Source organism: Hirundo rustica, chromosome 4 (assembly GCF_015227805.2).
Source record: "Hirundo rustica isolate bHirRus1 chromosome 4, bHirRus1.pri.v3, whole genome shotgun sequence".
Lineage (NCBI taxonomy): Eukaryota > Metazoa > Chordata > Aves > Passeriformes > Hirundinidae > Hirundo > Hirundo rustica.
Window position 1 is genome coordinate 6533633 of NC_053453.1, and position 20908 is coordinate 6554540.

The window sequence follows — 20908 nt, forward strand, 5'->3', positions numbered from 1 at the left end:
ATGAAGACACAAGTATGGCAACAGACTGAGGGGAAAATAAGGATAATTTGCAGCTCCTGGCAGTATTTTCCACCCTGGATGATATCTATGGCTTGTCAGTAGCAAAGCCAAATTCTTCCCTGGAGTCCTGATAGGGAAACCACTTCTATTTGAGCTCTTTAGCAGCTCCTATTAATCTTAGTGGGATTTTTTTACTTCCCACTGTAAGCAATCCTCCCTAACTATTTTACTGGAAAGACTAGGAGAACAGAGCTTCCCCAGAGCTTTGGGGCTGCAAACCCTACAGTGACTTAGCTTACATTTTATTGCACTCAGAATCAGACTGCAAAGGAAATTGCCTTGCTGGGAGTGAAAGATGTGCAGAGGTTGTCATTGCAAATCCAGCTTGCCTTTGATTTAAAAAAAGCTAAACAATTTTCCAGCCTTACACGGTGTTTTACAGAGAAATGCTATGATCACTCTAGCCTGGGGAGGGATGTGGGAAGACACAGTGGGTTCAGCTCCATTCCCACGTGGGTCCTTTCTGTGGTGATAATCCAGCAGCTTGCAGGGGTGAGAGAGAGAAGCTGTTTGTGGTCCCCAGCCACAGAAAGCCTAGGGGCTTCCCCTGTACGTGGCAGGGCTGTGTCACATCAGGGGCCACATGCACCGTCCCGTCTCTGTCTCCCCTGGGCAAGCATGAGAGTGCCTTTGCTGTGTGCAACTGCCCGGGCTGGAACAGAGAGATCCATGCTTTGTTTCACTCTGATCTAGAGCTGGGGGTTATGCAGTGACCAAGGTGGTGTTGGCTGCACGTCCATCATTTGTATCAACAAAGGCCATGGGGAATTTGGGCTCCTGTCACAAATTCACATCCTGCTGCAACACGTGTACTTAACAGTTCACAGACACGTTAGTGGGTCTGACTAGCATAAGCCTAATCAGAACCCCAGGACCAAGCCCTTCTGTACTCAGAGAAGTTAATATCTGAGGCACACTGCTGTAGGTTGACACAGAACCTGATGTCAGATGGTCCTAAACGTCCTCATTCACTGGCATTCCAACACAGGTATCTGCATGGCTGCTCTCCAGCTGCTCTGTGTCCCTCAGCCTTGGGTGTTCATGGGGAATGGCAGCATGAAGCCCAGGATGTCACCTGCTGAGCCTGCACCTAGCCAAGCACTTAGACCCATCAGCTGCTGTGTCCACCAAGCCAGCAAGTTCTTGGCACAGCCCCTACTGAAATTCATGGCAGAGACGTAGACACCCCAGGAAACGCCTTCAGGAAAGAGGACAGAGCAACCTGCACCCCTCCTCTTCCCCTCCTACCACCAGGCAGGCTCTCTCAGAGAAGCCTCCATCCCACCTCCAGTCCTCCTCTGCATCCTCCGACCTCTCTGTGGTCCTGGCTGGGGAAAGTGATCCCAGTTCTTTGAGCACCCAGGCAGGTGGGCTCCTGGAAACCCCTGGCCAGAAGAGCAGCAGCAGATAGCAAGCAGGGCCTCTGTTAGATGGAAGGACATTTCCCTTGGGTTTTAGTGTGCTGGCAGGTCAGCTCTTTTCCCACATAACTCAGAGAGACAGTAATTAATTAGGGAGGGGACTCGCCTGACCCCATTGCCCTGGAGACACGCCCCTGTAAACATCATGGAGGGATTGAAGGGGCCACCTCTGACTTCCAGGGCTAATATAAACAAAGGAGGAGATATTTGGCAACAATAGCACATTCCCACATGGAGGCTGTGCAGCAGAGGCCGTGTGTGATGCACACAAGAGCAGGCATGCTCTTAGCTGGGGGATGACTACGCAATATTTCTACTGGGGGTCTGGTCTAAAGGCTTTGAAAATCCTGGTGACTGCAAGGAATGTGTGAATACTTGGTGCATCTCAGTATCAAATCTTAAAAATGTGAGCAGCCTATTCCTGTGGAGTGTTTAGCATTGCTGATTTGCTTCAGTTCTTGAAGAAATAGGGGTTTGCTCGGCACAGCATGGAAGGTAGTCAGCCTTGAGCTCAATGTAAGGCCTAAACAGGATGTCTGACATATGGACTATGTCAAACATTGTGAAGATAAATGCTTCTTTGTTCTGTGCATTTTCCCCTCTTTTAAAACTTCATCCTTGTTACACTGCTTTGATTAATCTTAATATATTGTGGGAAAGCATATGTGTCTGTGTAAGGGAAGGAGAGAGAGTTGTGTTGCCCCAAGAGAAAGCCACATGAATAGCAGAGAGACCAACATGTCCCTAAAGAAAGGAGGGAAGTAGAAGACCCCTGAGAGATGTTATGAGGAGGTTTTTTTAAGCTTTACCAAGTCAGTAAATAGCTTCTCGGGCAAATCATTTTTTGTAGCTGAGGTCTTGCAAGCATGGAATAATGATGAGTTTTCTCCAAGTGAGGAGAAAATCCTGCACCAAGCTGAAAGAGGAACTGCTAACATTGGCAAAATACAAACCCAGCTTGGTTGTGTTTCTTGTGTATTTTTTGTGCAGATGGAGAAGTGTGAAAAGTTTGATGCTCTGGATCTTCAGTCTTGGAACCTTGGAGTCTCTCCCTGTAATTCCTATCTGTCCTTACAACACCCTGCCCCAGTTGTAGGACACACCTGAAGTGGCATTTACGTCTCCTAACTTTGGTCCCTTCATCTGAGCTTGTCACTTGGACTCCTTTTGTCAGCTGGAAGGAAATGGGCACTTGCAAGATTTGAGACAGCAGAGCTGCTTCAGCTGCTCATTTTACTGGGGGTTGAATGGGACCTGAAAGCGTCAATGTCTCCCCACGAATTACAAAACAATCATTACAAATGGCCACTCCTTGCCAGCTCTCAGAGGTTCTACTCTGTCTCTTGGTAGCTGTATTTAATTGCCTTGGTTTTGCTAACCTCCCTTTTGGCATCCCCACTCCCAGCTCTTTGTTCTCACTGTCTGTTGTGTCTGTGTGTTGTTCAGCATGGTTGACCAAGCCCAGGCTTCTCCACAGAGCTCTTCTTCTCCTCCACAAAGGCTCTGTGAGGGTCAGCAGCACAACCTGACTCTCATGGGAGTGAGATGGGAATTCTCTGCAGCTGCTGGCACTGTGTGGAGGGTGGCAGCACAGCACTATGGTTTTTCCTCTGCTCCAGGGCTGTCCAAGGCAGCTGGATTCCTGGGCTGGGCACAAAAAATGACTCAACAACTCATAAAAGCCTTTATCTACAGTGGGCTGCTAAATTTGAAGGTGCTGCCTCTGGGTCGTGAAACCCTTGAGTACAAGGAACTGGTTGTTGAAAGGTAACTGTGGGGTCTGTGGTTATGCATTTACCCTCTTTTAGAGCTGTCTGTAGGGACCTGATGTTATCTGCTACTCAAGACATGATGCTGGACTACATCATTCACTGGGAAAACCTGGTCTGATTGTTTTTCATTTCTCAGTTTCAGAAGCATCTAAACAAAACCTGAGGCAAGCTACCTAATTAGATCTCTTTAATGGTGCAATCCTGCTAAGCAACCTCAGCTTTTATTGCAGATCAAGAGGCCTGATTCTGCTTCTCTTCCCTGCACTGCCATAACTCACACTGACTCCAGTGGTGGAGGGTGAAGGTTTAAATCTCCTGCGAACTGGATACTGAGGGAAAACTGGGGGATGCTGTTGTTGCCAGAGAGAAAGTCATTAGGAGCTGCTTCAAAGAACCAATTTCTCAGATAAATAAACACATGGCAATACCCATTATATTGCAGGGGGTGAGGTTAGCAGCCACACTTCTGCATTATGTATGATTTGTGACTGCTCCGGGTATGAACTTGCTCCTTCCTCTTCGATTAGCAAGCCCGGGCAGCCTGGCAAAGCCACACAATTTATTGCTGCTGTAGAGGTTAATGGATCACTTTACATGTTGATAATGTCTTATTATTACAATTGTTATTAAGAAAAATGTAACAGAGACACCGGGAGTCGATAGCAACTACAAGAATGTTTGTTTGATTACTGCAGAGAGGGGACTGCTCCTTGCAGGGCTCTCTGGGCAAATGGTGCTTGAAGCAAGTTCATCACAACCATCCTCCTGCACCCCTCCTGTCTCCAGATTGTCCTCAGTCCCAGCTATGAGGATGGCTACTGTTCACTAGTGTTGGTGGCATGGGAAGATAGGAAGATTAATGGTGTAATTGCCCAAAGAATGGAGAAATTTCACAGCTATCTATGCCAGAGCATGCTAGGACTGGATCCAAAATCACACTTCATCCTTGGCATCAATGTGAGACATTGATAGATGGATTATTCCGCGATTGTATGGAATCTTATGCTCTGGGGGGAACAAATCACCAGCCTGGGCTTCTGGAAGTTGTATTTCTGCCCCTTTCTAAGTGGAAAGATGGAGGAGGATGCTGCTTCAAGGGCTCCACGTCCCACTGTCTCAGCTTCTCTATCTGTAACATGAAAAATTACCAGTGCTGATTTTATCGTTGTTTCACTATTATTAATAAAGAGCCAGGTAAAGTAAATGCCCTTCTCTTCACAGCTTAGTTTTAAGAGCTGGAATTTGTGGGTACTGGTAGCCACCACACCAAATCCTTACTGGACATGATGGCCACGTCCACCTCATGGTGCCCATCCCCATTGCCAAAGTCCACCAGGGAACTCTGTCTCCTGTGGTGCGACAGGCCAAGAGACCTCACCCTCACTTCAGATTCTTCAATCTTAGCATTTGAGTCCCTCTCTTTCAAATATCCAGCTTTAGATCTGTCTGGATACAGGAATTTGGCTCCCACCTTAATTCCAGTTCATCCCAGATAATTCTTCTGACTGAGTTTCATACTCTTGCTATTTTGTTGTTAACTCTGCCAGAACCTGACAACATGGGGAGGGAGAAGAGCAGCTGTTTCTGTGGGTGATACAGGAGTCTGGAGCATGGCAAATCTGGATTGCTACATCCACCCAGGGCAAAGCAATCACAGCCTCCCTCCATGCCAGAAAGCCCTCACAAATATAATTTCATCAGATACTCTCATATATACACACCTATATGCTATATATGTAGATATAGATATTTTAAAAATATATAAAATATTTTATATATACATATTTAGACATACATACACATACATGTAAGTATATATTTTTCTGTGGAGTGTGGTGGGAGGAAGCCCGAGGAGCCAGCTGTGAAAATAAATGTTTGCAGAAATGCAGAAGGAACTATGGAGTGTAACGTGGATTGACATGATGTGTTTGGATGGGCTCTAAGATGCCAAGAACCTTTGGAGATAAATTGACTGCTGTCTTCCAGGTGATATCTAGAGTGGGCCAGCACACAGGGTTCATGGTTTAAAGATTTAATCTGAAGGGTTTTTTCTCTCCTGGGATATCCACTACAGCTCCATCATGTCTATCCTCAGAATTCAGTCTCCTTTTTGATGCCAGCTAATGTTTGACTACTTCAGGCTCACTTTCCTAACAGGATTATTATCCCTTAGCCGGTTTGCTTGAAAGTCTGTTTTTTTAGCAGGTCTAAAGCCACATCCATAATGCAAGGAAAAGCAACCCTCAGTGGGGCAGGCTCCACAACCCTTTTCACTTTCAACCCCTTCCAGACATCCCATGGAAAGTGCCCCGTGCATGCTGGGCATGGTATATCCTGGAGGTTTGCTCTACCTGTGCCTAAGGCAAGGCCTGGAAGGCAGCAAGGTTGATCCTGAGGTTTCCCTCAAAGGTCTCATTCACAGACTGCTCAAGAATAATTAGCGTGTTCAGAGGCAAGGAAGGTTTAGCTCAGGGACGCCTTTTGCGAGCTACGAAACAAGGATTCAGAGTCTGCACTTCACATCCAGACTCCTTCTTCCCCGCAGCACACCCGAGGGACCTGCTGAGCTTGTCCCTGCACCACCCCCCTACTCTGGTCCCTGTCTCCCTGTCCAGCTTTCTCCAGGCAGCCAAGTCCCAGCTCATCAGGCGGCTGGGTAGCAGCCCGCCGGCGATGACAGCTAATTATGAAATGTCATGTCCGAGGCTTCCCTTTTATCTCATCTCGCACAGCCCAGCAAAGCTCCCCGGTGCCCTTTGGAAACAGGGGAAAGGAAGTGTCAGGGCAGCACCAGCTGCTTCTCTGACAGAGGGATGACAGCGTGGCGAGAACACCATGTCCTGCAAGGAAGTGGCAGCTCGTGCCGTGTAGATGCAAATCTCTGGTTTCCACAAAAAGAAAGGGGAAAAAAAAAAGATGTTTTAAAAGTGTTCTCGTGTAATACTAGCTTTCCAGAGGAAGTGTTTAACACATCTGCTGGCGAGGCTTGCCATCATCCCTGCAAAACTGCTGAATTCACTCCAGGTGTGTTCCTGTAGGAGAATTTAGCTAAAAAGCTTGTCCAGAGAAAAACTGGCCCAATCCTATAGTTTTTCCTCAGTCTGTGTTACTGCAGAAGCCAAATTACATCAAGGTGTGTTAGTCTGTGCTGATCTATGTCTCAGTTTTCATTAGAAACTGGTGGTTGCTTCTCATTTGTTGTCTGCTATAACCTTTTACACTGTGACAAAATGGGCTTGATAGTTTAGTACAAGCTATTAACGTGAGCTTTGTCAGGGTCCACTGATCCGGGAATGGGTTACTGCCCCTAAGGTCCAAGAAGCATTAAAACTAAGTTTCTTCAGAAGAAAAAAACAGCTAACTCAAGGCTCCATAGACCACAATTTCCCAATTTTGTAAGTAATCACCTGGTTTGGAGCAGTGGAGGGCACCGAGGAATTGGAAGAGGAGCATTATGGTGACAGATGGCTTCGCTCTTTCAGCAATAAACCTGACACAGATGAAGATGCATGGCATGGAGCAGACTTCAAGATCATTCCCAGGAGGGTCCTGTTACCTCACAGCCTGCCCACAGCCCATGCAGCCTGACCAGTCTGGCCCCACTCTCCTCACCAAAATACCCATCTTACTGCAGTAAAACACTTGGTGATGGATCAATGACCTTTGATAAATTTGGCTGCTAGAATGCTCTGTAACAGCCAGAGCTTGACATTTTGCCCTTCTCTCATACAGAGTTTTATGTTTACTTTTCTGTATCCAGTATATCCAGAGGTTATTTTTAGCATTGCTAAATGAATAGGTGCTTTAAGATCAAACACAGCGGCAAGGCAAGGTGATGTGAGTGAAGCCTGAAAACTGTGCCTGATAGTGGTGATTCTGCATGTGGCATTTGATCTAGATTATCTGAAATTCTTCCTGCCTTAGTTCCCAGGTAGGTTTTAGAAGACCCTGGCTAGTGCAAACATGGTTGCTTATAAGGGAAAACCTTTCTCCTTGCTTTGTTTAGAGGCTAGACTGGATTCCCAACCGTGAGGTGAGACGTGAAGCCTGGGCATGCTGCCCCTGGGTCGTTCAGCCCCAGGCTCTGCATAGCACACAGCTGTGACACTGCTGCAGTGTCCCCTGCACAATGCTGCTCACACAGCACAGCTTCTCCAGACCCAACTGTGCTCAGGAGTGGCACAGCATGGCACTGCACAGACATGTCCCTGCATCACAATATCAGCTGTGACCCCACTGTCCCAGCTGGGGATGTTCCACTGGGTCTAGAACTACAAATTTGAGAGATCAGTTCAAAACACGACCTGAGAAGAGCTCCAATGGTTTCACATACTAAGGCTGTCTGCACCTCTGGAGAATTTGGTCCACATTTTATTTGGCCAACTGTCAACCTCATTACAAAAACCACTGAACACCAAACCCAAAAACTCACAAGGAGAGGCATTTAGATGGAATCAAGGCCATGGACATTAAAATACACAATGGGACATGAAGAGCCAAGAAGATTCCCTACTTCCCTGTCTTACTGGGCTGTGTGGATCCCAGCAAGACAGGAGGCTTTTCACACCCTTCAAACACAATCAGACACATGTAGGATTGTCCAACCTCAGTCAGCCCTGGCCTTCTAGATGTTGTCAGTCTCTGAGATTCTGCTTGGAGCTGCCCTGTGACAAAACGCTTTAAGCACCCACTGTTCAATGACACCTGTCCCAGGAGGGTCTCAGTCAAGCACCCAAGTCACTGAAGCAACGCTGAGCTATAAATAGAGCAAGAGGAATTCTTGCGCCAAGTTCATCCTACAACATTTGCAAATACTCCAAAGAAAGCACTGGTCCCTTCCCACACAGAATAACTTTCACAGCGTGCTGTGGTCATGAGAGGCAGATGTTAGATCTTTGCTTGTCATGGGGATTTAAATCCTTAGGGATTTTCTCTGGGATTCACAGTACTGAGAGCTGAGAAAAGGAGTTGAACCCAGAGTGGTGAATAATCATTCAGTTGATTCAGATATTACAGCCCAAAGAGTATTTCAGTATTTCATGTCCTGTGTAGAGGCTTTCACAGAGCAGTCTCCAATAATGCTCACCTACCCCAATCTCAGCAGCCTGGGAAAGGGGTGAAGGCACTTTCTAAAGTACTGAGGGGAGATGCCAGCACAGAGAAACTTGAATCCATTTCACAGCACAGATGGACACCTCAGTAACTGGACCACAGGGTAGAAATCTGGCAAGATCTCTTGTTTTTCACTTTGGTGGTTGATGCCTAAGATTCCTCATTACTCGACCCTGAAATTTGAAATAATTTAAGAGATGCCAAAAAACTCTTCTGAAAATTCAGAGGGTCACTTGCCATGTTATTTCTTATAGCCTGAATTCAGAGAGTACAAATCACCTTGGCATGACTTTTTTTTTTTTTTTCCTTTTCTTTTTTTTCCCCCACAAAGACAAATGAACTGGTAATCCCTCACTATTATTTTTCCATCCCCTCTCACCAAAAATTTTTCCCAAACATCTCTGACCTTTAGGTGAAATCCATCAAGCTGTGTTGGAAAAGGCAAGAACATATTTGGAAATGATTTGATATTTTTAAGAAACTTTAACATGAGATGGTAAAGACAGGTTCTTATCTCAGATGTGTAGAAGCAAACCATACATTGCTTCACTGTGCTTTGATGATTCCAAGGAAGCAATCCCAGATTAACGCAGCTTTAAAATATTTGATACATCCAGGAGTTATAAACTGGATTCTCTTGAAAACACAGCTGTTTTGCTTGTTCCTCCATCTCTTACAAAATAACCCAAGAGTCAAAATTTTAATCCAATAGCTGTCAAAATCTTAAAGTCAAGGACACTTGATGTCAAGCCATGCACAATTCCAATCTCTGTTAATGCAATAGTTTTACAGAGATATTCCTCAAACTGACCAAATCTCTCCTCCTTTTCACATCAAATTTGTAGTTGATACAAAAAAACAGTGCAAAATCTATCCTATCTCACACTGTTCCAGTTTTGCATGTTATGGCTTGCAGGAGATGCCTAAACCACAACATATTGGTAGAGCTGGATTACACACAGTTTATCAGGAAATGTAAAGAAATTAAGTCAATATAACACTTTGGATATGCCATAAAATTTGTATAATGCCTTCTGGATCCTTGGCATCTCAATTTAAAAAGGAAATAGTGGCTTACTTACAAACACATCCATTAGTAGGTGCTCCAGTGTCACTTCAATATCCTCTAATTTAGCTGCTAAAGTCATTGTGAAGTCAAACAGAGGGAAGCTGTCAGAAGTCGCAATCCAAAGCGTCAGTGGCCAAATCTCGTTCTCAGACTGTCACAAATGAGTTTCTCACAGATAAGGAAAATCCAAGAAATCAAAACTTAACATCAGAGTCCAGATGACGCCTGGACTCCGTGCCGGCTGTCAGCCCTGCTTGCAGGACTGAGGATTATTCCATGTGTGCAAGATGGGAGCAGAAGCTGCAGCGTGTGTGCTGCCTTCCTTTCAGAGCTCCCCAGCCAGAAGCATGGAGTTATATCTGGGAAACCACAACAGAGGGAGGGAGAGACACACACAGAAGGAGAGAGAGGGGAGGAATGGAATAAACTGCCTTTGACTATGACTGATATTTATAGGACTGCTTGTTTTTGACTCCAGTCCATTTCTCTGTTCATTTCTGACCTTTCACAAATGGCCCAGCACACTGGAGCGTATTGTACAACGGGGCAGCAGGTCCCACAGAAGTTGGCTGTGACCAGTGCTGGGCCAATTCACACAAGCACTCCATCAATAGCTCTTTGTCACAGCATACCAGGCTCTGCGCTGTGATGAGTGACAGAGGGGAGCACAGACGTGTAAAAAACAAGGAAACAAAAGTTGTTTGGATACTAATTCTTTCCTAAGAGTATTAATAGATCCCCTTACCCACTCCCCAAGGCACTGGCGTGCAGTGGTGACTGCTGAGGTTACGTATGGAGGGGAATAACCCCGAATAACACTGCAGGGTTTGATCCTGCAAACACCGCTTCTGACACATGCTCCAACCACTCAACCCTTCCAGCTCTGCAGCATCCCTGTCCCCATAGCACTCCTCAGGACTAGACCCTTCAATTTACTGCATTTATGGAAAGTTTAAAGCAGGAGCCCAAGTGCTTGCTTCTCCTCCACACATCTGCTCCCACTTAACTCAATGGAGTAAAGGTTTTTGCTTGCTTAGCACTTTGTAGCTCTCACAGCTCCATATGGACTGGGAAGGTATTGATGGACATGACCCAACCAAAGCAAAACCTAGTGGAGGTTCCCTTCAAGGATTTTGCATAATGTTAACTGGAACCAACTAGAAAGGCAACTGAGGCACAAAAAGGAGAAATACCGAAAGTATTTCTTGATCTGGCCAGGACCGGTGTCAAAGTCTTCTGCATCCTAGACAGTGCCAAGTTCATCCAACTGCCTTTCACGATGTTCACATTGCTCAGCCAAATTATTTTTTACTTATTTGATGTGTACTCACATAGTTTGAAATCTGAGAATGAAATCTTGCATGTGATGTATTCCAGACACTGGACACACACACACACACACACACACACACACACACACACACACAAAAAAAAAAAAAAAAAATCCATGAGGCTGCTCTAAAGCCTTCAGAAACTGAAGACCAGTATTATTTCTAAAGATGTGAGATGGATAGAGTTGATGGAGCTTAGAAGGACCTCTAGTTCTTAAATTCTAACTAAATATTCTCAGAGTTATAGCTGAAATAATATTTTCAGACATGTACCCATTAGCATCTGATCAGGAGCTGCCTCTGATGGCTGAGTTTTACTAGACAACAACATGATGGACCATTTGGGACATGTTATGATGGATGGTTTCAACAGCAAAGAAGGACATGTCATTCGTTTTCCAGCTGGACCAACTCTCTTTCACACATGGCCCTACATCAGATAATAGGTTGACTGCTTCAGAAACAAACCCAGCACGGGAAGCTTCTCTACTGCAAAAAAGCCTGTTAATCATTCACAAGCTGCCCTTTCATTAAAGCTTTGACAAAGTGTCTGTCTTCACCAGTGTGAGTGGAGGAGTGTTTTAATGGATCAAAGCAAAGAGGAATACATCTGGAGGGAAGGGAACCAGAATGCAGTAAGGCAATGAGCAAGCTGGTGTGCATGGCCACAGGGCTCACCACACACAGGACTTCACGTGTTCTGCTGTCTAGGAAGTATTTGCAGAAGAAGACTTGACTGCTGGTAAGGTCTTTATCCTCTCCAGCATGCGCGGAAATTCAGAGATCCCAGGAATCTATGGTTTCTACACATCCAGGCTGGGTATGAGGACACATGACTGGCCTTCTGCAGGTCCCTGGCCCACAGAGACCAGCGCTTGGGCTGTGTCAGATGAGCCAGCAGTGGTCCAGCTGGACTGAAACATGCATTTGTCCACCTCTAACTGACCCAACTACTGTCCAACCATCTGACCACAACAAGAACTTCACTGGAATCAAACATGTGATCGCTTCTGTCCTCCCCACCCCATCTACTGCACAAAGGCCAAGTGTTAAATACTGAAACACGAAATTAAAGATTCTTTTCTTTAGGCTCCCTCTGTGCAATAGAACAGGGCAAGCATGTCACTTGTGCCCCTTGACTGTCCCTGTAGCTGCATTGTGTTGGTTACAGAGATAAACAACAGGAGACATCTTCCAGGGTCAGAACGCAGTGTCCATGTGACAGACTCTTTGACTCCAACACAGGCTCATTTTTGTCTTTATAAAGATGAATTTCAAGATTATTTCGAAACTGGTGGCGAAAATAGTGTCAGGCACAAGAAAATGGCTTAGGGGAACACACAACGCCTTCCCTGATGCTCACTCAGGAAACATCTGGCAATAAAAACACCATGTGCTCCACTGGCAATGGCAATGGCAAGGGGGATGAATGAATTCCTGGGTTCTCACCCAGGCTCAGCTCTACATTGCCTGTGATTCCCTTATTACAACAATATACATTGATATAGCAGCTCTTAGGCTCTTGCAGTTGCAATAATCAGCTGAGCAATTCTCCTCCTGATCGATATTAACTGTCTGTAGAGACGGTCAAAAGTTTGGGTAAAAACGCTGTTTCTGGGAAAAGTCGCTTTGCTGAAAGTCCAGTGGAATGTTCCTGACTCCCAGACTGCAGGGCATTTTGAACTCAAGGGTATATCTCTTTCCTTATTTCCTTCAAATTGCAATAAAATTTCAGATTCAATGCAAAGCACAATGGGAAAAAATGCAAAATATAGGAAATGTGCAGAAGAAAAAAAAGAATCACGATGTTACAGTAATAACTGAAGCAGTGGGTGTAGCTGTGGTAAAATTATATTGATGGTGAAAGAAAAGGGCACCAAAGTGTAGAAAGCTGTTTCCCTCATCCCTGAAATAACTTACCCAACCTTCAAAAGGCAGATAGCAGAAATCAGAATCACAAAATCAGATCAAAGCAGAACTTCCTCATACACATAGAAGCTCTGTATCTATCCCATTGGATCTCTTCTAGCTCTTGCTTCAATGTTGCTTACCCCAAGTGACCTTGCTTATGGAGATAGCCACCCAAATAGTGTAAACAAGAAAGAATTTCTCTAAGTTCCCCAGGGATTTTCCCCAAAACCTCTGTGCATGTGCATTACAGGAGCACACAGAAATGAGATCACATGTGACAACGAGAAGCTCTAACCTGGTTAATTCTTTAATGCAGTAAGTCCAAACAGTTTCTTTATTAAACCATCATTTCCATATTTTCTAATTTCTGAGAATGTATTACTTTGGCCTTTGCAAGCATGAGACCTATTTAAAGCAGAGCATCCATCTGACAACACACCAGGGTATTTGTGCAGAACAGGATGTTCTTCTACACCCACATTTTCTCCTCACTTCCTTCCTAGTTTTCCTCGACCATTTGGGAATAAGATACCAGAAAAGAACTCAAAAGGGGAGATTACTGTAGCATTTTTGCCAAAATGAGATTTCAGCAAAATATGCTGTTTTTCAAAAGCTGAAGTGTTATCTGGGGACACACTGGGTCCCAGAATTGTTTTCTTAGTGGAGTTCCAGGTGGTTGGAGAGGAAAGAGATGCCCTGCAAGCACTGGCTGACAAAGAGACAGGAGTATAAAAACAGAACTAAAAGTTTACTAAATAAAGACAAAAGTTGACAAGAAAGGGTTAATGAGCTGATCTGAGTTTAATTAATCCCAGGATGTTATGTTTGGGCCAGCCCAGCTTGCAAAGATGTGAGATGAGGAGTCCAGGGAGGATGGGAAGGCTATTTGTCCATGAGGCAAAAAAACATTCCTGGGTCATGGAGCCCACTAGGAAAGGCATCCTGGCTCTCCTCCACTGCTCTAGCCAAGGGACAAAGGCTTCAGTCATGAACCTGTGTGACAAAAAGTCCATTTGGGCAGTGCTTTTGTCATCCCACAGGTGTGGGACAGGCTTCAATTCAGCTGTGGCAAGTCAGGCTGTCTTCCTACACAACTAGTAGAGAACTTTTATGAACTTTTTTGCTTTAAATAATCCAAAGGAGCATTTGAAGGCAAATATTTTTGATCTCTTCCACAAGGTTTTTCTATGCTTTCTCCTCTCAACAAAGAGTTGCTCTCTTTAGGGAAGGTGAAGAGGGACATCCCATACTCTTGCTAAACTTGGATGAAAGGGAACCATCAGTTTCCAAAACTTCCATCCATCTCCAGTTTCCCTTTCCACACAAAAACCTGGACACAGGAACTGATCAACGTGGCACCTCCAGGTTGGATTGTGGTAATTCACTGAATCTGGAGCTGAGTGTGAAGCCGATCGGGTTCCAGCTGGCCCAGGGCACAGCCATCTGCCCTCACCTTGGTTCATGGTGCTGTAAGTCAGCCCCATCCTGCAGTAGCTTTCAATGTCACCTGAAGGCCTTGGTGATAATTTTTCAATGAATTAATTAAACTAGTGCTGCAGCAAAGGCTGGACATCAGCCTACGGCTCCAGCTGAAATCTCGGATCCAGGATGAAATGCAACAGCCTCATCTGATGAAGGCATCCAGCTGTGATATATCCCCAGAGAAGTAATCTTGCAAACCTTGAGTTCATGCAGTCAAGGCAACGAGCAGGGAGATGATTTCGAGTTTTCTCCAGGGATCTGAGTGAGGACACACATTGCTCTACCTATTAACAGGCAGTCTGTGAAAGAGGGAGCACAGTTTCCAGGTGACTCGGCGGTATTTGGGCTAGTGAGAACAAGGGCCTGCCGAAAGATATGATGAGACTAAGTAAATGAGCAATAAAACAGCTAATTAAATTTAATGTAGCCAAATGTGAAGTAATGTTCACAGCAGGAAAAATGTTCTGAACTTCATATATAAGATTATGGGCTCTGGGCTCACTCAGGAGTAAGATATTGGGATTATTATAATTTTGTGAAACATCAGTTCATTGCTCAGTAGTGGTGGGATAAGCAAATAAAATATTAACATTCACCAAGGGGCAAATAAAAGAGAATATTAATGTGCCACTGAATCAAACCAGGGTTCACTTACATCTTGAATACTCTCTTTTGATCCTTTTATCTCCAGAAAAGATACAAAGATGAGGGGCAGGATTCAAGGAAAAACGATAAAGATGATTAAATGTAAGAAAATGGCTTCTATAAAGAAATGACTGAGTAAGCAAAGTGGACTCTTTGGTCCATTGGGAAAAAATATGGAGAAAGAGACCTACAGAATGATGGTGATTAACTTGGAAAGGGTAAAACATCCCTTCCCTTCAAGAGCATCTCCCCATCCTAAACTGTGTGGGACAAGCCTGCAGGTACACAGTGCACTACAACACATCTGAGGCTGCTCAGGGGGGCAGCTGAGGTCCCATGTGTCCGTCAGTCCTCCCACTGGCAGCGGGACCGAGGAGCCACGGCTTCCATCCGCGGGGTTTGCCAGGCTGGGGCTGGCCCGTGCTGCCAGATGAGGAATGAGCGTAGGAGTCCCATTCCTGACCTCTGGCCCGCAGTGGGATTGACATAGCTCCATAACGGGGGAAAAACTGCTGCTTCCACACGACAAGAAGATAAACGTTTTTATAAGGAAGTCTCCGTATGGGAGACGCCAGCAGCTCTGAGATATCGCAGGGAAGAAAAGCAGTGACCGGAGTCCTGCTGCTGCCCTGGCTTGCCCCAACTCTTCTACAGCCTTTAAGTGGTACATTCCTGTTTGCTTTATGAAACGAGCTTAGAGTCAGCAAAATGGAGTCCTGGATCATCCTGCCTCTGAGGAGTCCCAGGTGCTGCAGAGCACTCAGCTTTCAAGTTCGAAAAATGTGCCTATAATTTCTATTTAGTGTCATTATATTCAACCAACATCTCATCTTCTTCTTGGGCACAGCTGCCGCTGGCTGACTTTTTTCACTGTCCCCTTTGCATTGCTTCTCATGGGTGGTCTCTCCCTCCTTGATGGCCTCCCACCACTCTCTGTAGCTAAAACATTGTCATATTTTCATGATTTAACTCAGTGTCTTAAAAGCCGCCCTTTGGCTAAAGGCATTTGTCTACTGTCCCTCGCACATGCGCTTTCATTTAAAGGCCACTCTGGGCAAGGGAAGGGAAACCTCAAGTTTTCTTTCTTCCAGACTTCCCCCAAGGCCAAACAAGCCACCCAAGGATGAAGGAGCTGTTTTGGCCCAAACAAGCTGAGTGGGTGTGCTTAGATGGGTTTTGTCTCTTCCAAGTGGAGTGAGGGGGCTGTGGTCATGGAGAACGTGGAGAACACCGAGGAATCAGAGTCTCCTTGTCTGGTTATGCATGCCCTAATCTGCTTTGCATGGCAGCAACCTGCATCACAATCCATCTGCACAAATCACAGCAATAGAAATGCCCCTTCTAAATGCTGTTGATAACCCCTCCCCTTTTCTAATCCAGCTTTCCATGATTCAATGTCCCACTGACTTCTCGCCTTGCTTTCCTAAAGCATCATCCATTTGTCTCTGGGGTCTCCCATGTCTCAAGGTGACCTGCTGGGCAGGGCTGCTGCAGTGACACCATTTCCCTGGGAGATGGCTGAGCCATGCACGCTCTCAGAGATGTCCAGATGCCCCTGAGCCACATGAGCCTATTGTTTAGCTCGCTGTGAGGGATCCCACTTCAGGTTCCCTCCTTGATGTAGCAAATCAGCTGCATTATTAAAATGATTTAAAATAGACTGAGCTTGCCTGAGACTGCATCCATAATGGATCAATTGCTTTTTATACATTTTTTGGCTCCCTACAGTGCTGCTTTGTCATGTCGCTTTCACTTGGTGGGTGAGATTTGAAATAATAAGCACATTCAGGAGATATAAATATAGCTATTTATTGCTTTAAACTGGGTCTGCAAACAAATCACAGTCCCAGGTATTTGGAAATTAAATCTTCCTCTCCGTCCCTTTCCTTTTGGACGAGAGTCAAACACTGGACTTAGCATCTTGGCAGCTACTTTATATTACTTTATCTTAAGCTATAGGCACTAGTTCTGCTGCACAAAATTCAAACCCTCACAGGCTGTTGATTTAAGAAGCCCTTGATGCTAGTCTGGATTTGATTCCAGTAAGAAATAATGTGGAGTTACCATTGAAAGGCTGCAGCACAGTGAAATAAAAATAAATGCACTGCATTGTGTAGCTTAACGGGGTGCTAATTTCTTGGGAGTGCATAAATAGGAGGCACAGAGCACATCTGTTTGCTGGCGTTGGGTTGGGAAAGTGCAGGGGAAATTTGGAGCTCTGTCACAGGGACAGGCTGAACTTTGTTCCCATGTCTCACAGAACTGCACAAAGTCTCCTCTGTGGAATTGCCAGTTAATTAAAAATGATATTTACGGTACCCTGGAGATGCATGCTCATAATTCTGCTTTTACCATTTCTACAAAGCCTGGCACAGCAAGAGAGCCGGGCCCTGGCGATGCAAACAGCCGCTCCCGTCGCCGTGCCACCTCTGTGGCTGCGGCCCTCACAGAGGGGCTTTGGGCTGCCAAGGCCATTCCCATCCATCACACTGCCTTTGCTGACGGGTTTTATCGGGGACACCCCGCCAGCTCACGCTGAGATTCGCAGGTATGCTGGAAGCAGAAGTGAATTAACCTGCCTGCGGCAGGTACGAGGCTCTCGGCTCACAAGTGCCACTCACAGCGAGATACATAGAGGCACAGAGGAACGCCATGCATCCAGAAGTACCAAAAGAACAACCTGTGCTCAAACCACTGAACTCTCATCCCTCTGCCTACTTACTCCTCTAGCTCACATCCACACTGCTCACAGAAATTATCCTCAGGCACTTCCAGGGTATTTCCCTGGCACTCTTTGTACATTCAGAAACACTTGCAGTGTTTCGTGCTATGTGACGCATGGGCTTTTGGGCAGCAGTTTGATGACTCAAGGAGAAGTAGTGTCCTGAAACTCTAAACATGCACACGAGGTGATGGAGGACAGGGGAGCAGGGGGATCTTCAGAGATTTTAACCCCCCTGTAAAGGCAACTGCTCTGCAGAGAGTCAGTGAGAGGTTTCTCTAGAGGCAGACTCGAGCAGAAACCTGTGCCTCTGCTGACCACAGATGGGGATTAGGGAGGATGTTTTTCCAACCTGCTCCCAGCTGACCATTCTCAGCAGCCCCTGAGGCCTATTCTTACTCTTCTAGCCTGAATTTGAAGACTTAACGTAGTGAAGCAACTCATCATTTCACCTGGACAGAAATGTCCCACAGGACTTCATCCCACAGAGAAGTCCCCACCTCCCCATCTCATGCTATCCCCCTCCATTCCCCATCTTCAAAAATTTCAGCTTTGGAAAACTCCTACATCAGTCTATAATTCAGCTTTACCCCATCATCCCAACCCTTCAAATCCCACCTCCACCCTGGTGCCAGCAGCTCACCTTTGGCACGGGAGTGCAGACCCTGAGCTCGGCCGGCACTCGCGGCGGGGGTCTGCAGAGCCGCGGGAGCTTGTGCCTCATCCTGGCGTATTTTTTCATATCCTTTTTTTGGTAGAGTTAAAGCTCCTCTTACAGTGTGTATCCAGTGGCTGGCAGCGTGTACCGATAGTTGTTAATTTGTCCTAAAGGCTGGACACTGCGAGTGTGCTGCAGTGAGTTGTTACAAGCTAACTAAAACCAAGTTTCCGTAGTTGAATATTTAGCTGTTGTTATATGCATAAAGGTTCTATCCCGATACCACTGAAAACAATAATAAAAATCTCATTAACATTTTATTTACCAAGCCCTTCCCTCTATTCCTTTCTATACACTGCCAGTCAGCTCAAAAAGGATGGTGTCTGCTGGTGGAAAAAAAAGATGATGAAAGCTAGAGAAACTCCTTGACACACTCCTTTTTGCTTTATGTATTTCACTTTGAATTAGGATGCCAAGCCAGGAGAATGACACCGCAGACTTCTGAGGAATTAAAAAAACATGAATCAAACCTCAGCATGATTTTATTTGCTAAAAAAAAAAAAAAAAAAAAAAAAAAAAAAAAAAAAAAATCTTCCAACTATGGAACCCAAAACCTAAAATGCTGTTTTGGCTGTTTCTCATGGCCTCCTAGTTTTTTTTATACCTCATTGTACTTCAATGCTCCTCCGCAGGACAATGAAATGTAAAAAATCTTTTTTATTACTAAGTCTGTTGAGGCCAGATAATCTCTTAGTTGAACGAGTCAAAGCTTTAGGAAGGGTCCAGGGAGTGTGAGAATCCCAGAGGGACACCATTCTCCATGACCTGACATCCAGTTCCCCCCCAGGTTCATTTCACCCTCAGTGATCTCCCTGCAGAGGGGATATCTTGGTTTACGTGGGCCTCACCTGGCTAAAAGCCAGAGGAGAGCTTCTTCCCATCATCCCAAACCCCACCAACATCCAACTGCAGGTAAGGCTGGAAACCATGGCAGAAAGCAGCCATGCATTGCCAATGCTCCCACACTGCCAAAAGATTTCCCAGATGGTTCCAGGGTGCAGACTGGAAGACACACCAGGTAAGGGTGAAACACCTGACAGGATGACTGGGGGAAATGACTTTCCAATCCCAAATGTGGAGTGTGGCTCACCTCTGAAGGGGTAATCAGCTCACACACATTGGGCACTGGGGAGACTGCAGCACCTCAATCAGTGCCAGTGCTGTCGTACATCCCCTCCCTACCGCAGCATGACCCCAAAGTGGGCTGACCCCCAGGGCCAAGTGACTGACCAAAGAGAAATGGAGCTCTCCCTTGCTGTCCCAGAAATCAAAGCCTGGCTTAGCATGACATAGAAACAGTTTGAAGAGGCCACGGTCTCATCTATCACGGTGCTTTGCCTCAGCCATGGAACAGAGATGACAAATCTTTCACTGATCACACTCCATTACATTCTTGCAAGATTTCCTGTGCTGCCTGCAGAGTAGATGTCTTTGCTCTGGTTTTTAAAGGATCTTAGGTAAAACAGCCAACAGAGCTGACAGCAGCAGCCCGGTGCACTGGGGTCTGATCCATTCCTGGCTCTTCCCTTTGGATGTACAAAGGTGATGGAGAAATCACTACTCTTCTGCATCATAAGGGCATTTATCAGCAGCATACCTGTTAAAAGTATATGGTACCTGCTCCCTGCACTCCTTAGCAGGAACCTAACTGCCAAAACAAGCTCTGGTACATACAAGAGTGGGACTCAGACACTGTGGATCAGTGGGTGCCTGCCTGGGGATGTGGTGTTGGGAGAGCAGAGCAGAGTTGAACTCAGAGACACCTAAACAGTCCCAGGAAACCAAGGGGACTGCAATGATTGCATGCATGGATGAACTTGAAATAGCAAAACAAATCAACTCCCACCTTGAAAAGCATCTGTGAAGCAGGACTGTCTGAAAACACCCCACAGGCAGTGCTGCAAAGAAAAACCTTTGCAGAGAATTCATTGCTTACAGTATGGGAGCCTCACAATCCTTAATAAACTTGCTTCCCTTGAAGGAAAAAGACAAAAAGCTCCCGTCTGCCACTTCTTCCTCCTGGCTCCCTATTTCAAACAGCCTTTTGGAGCTCAGCCGATTGCATGTCACATGTTTCTCAGCAGCTTTCTGCCTGCCTTGCCTCTGTTTCCCACGTGAAACAGCACTCAGCCATCCCCAAAGGCTCCTGCCGAGGCTTTCTGCCCCAAATCTCTGTGCCCAGAGCCCAGCTGTTCACTTTGCCTCTTTCTCTCTCAAAGTCAGCCAGTGCCTGAAAAAAGCCTGCGCTCTCCTCAGTGAGTTCAGGAGGGGACAAACAGAAAATGCTTCCAAGGATACTGGAGATAAAGCTAATGGTCGCTGCGGGGAGTGACAGGTTTGCTCTTGTGGGATGCTCTGACAGATCCATCAGGAGGCACTTAGCCATCAAACCCCGAGATCTCTGCAAGAGAACCCCTGTCCTTCCTCTGTGTTTATGCTGCCCTGAATTGCCTAGTTAATGCAAGAGGGGAAAAAAAAAAAAAAAAAGGGAAAGGTAATGGGCCTCTTTAGAGGGGTTTTAGGCACTTAGTGGGAAGCAGGAAGCTAGGGCCTGTATAATTAAATTGCTAATCTCTCACCAGGTCTGGCAGGCTACGTACTCTTGTTAAAAACAGGTTTAAGCCCCACAGCAATTTTTTGTTTCAACTCTGGGTCCAAGCCAGCA

General features: G+C 45.8%; 1 protein-coding gene across 3 annotated transcripts in view; it reads right to left on the reverse strand.

Annotated features, from left to right (window-relative positions):
• Positions 1-20908, reverse strand: part of FRMD4A (FERM domain containing 4A) — a 360571-nt gene that overhangs the window by 201766 nt on the left and 137897 nt on the right. The window contains exon 1 of one of the 3 annotated variants that reach the window (XM_040061689.2): positions 9448-9745. The exons of the other annotated variants lie outside the window; for them this stretch is intronic. Coding sequence (XP_039917623.1) covers positions 9448-9513 — 66 coding nt within the window. The 5' untranslated portion in view covers positions 9514-9745. Of the gene's footprint in view, positions 1-9447; positions 9746-20908 lie in introns of those variants that run through there. 3 annotated transcript variants of the gene reach the window in all.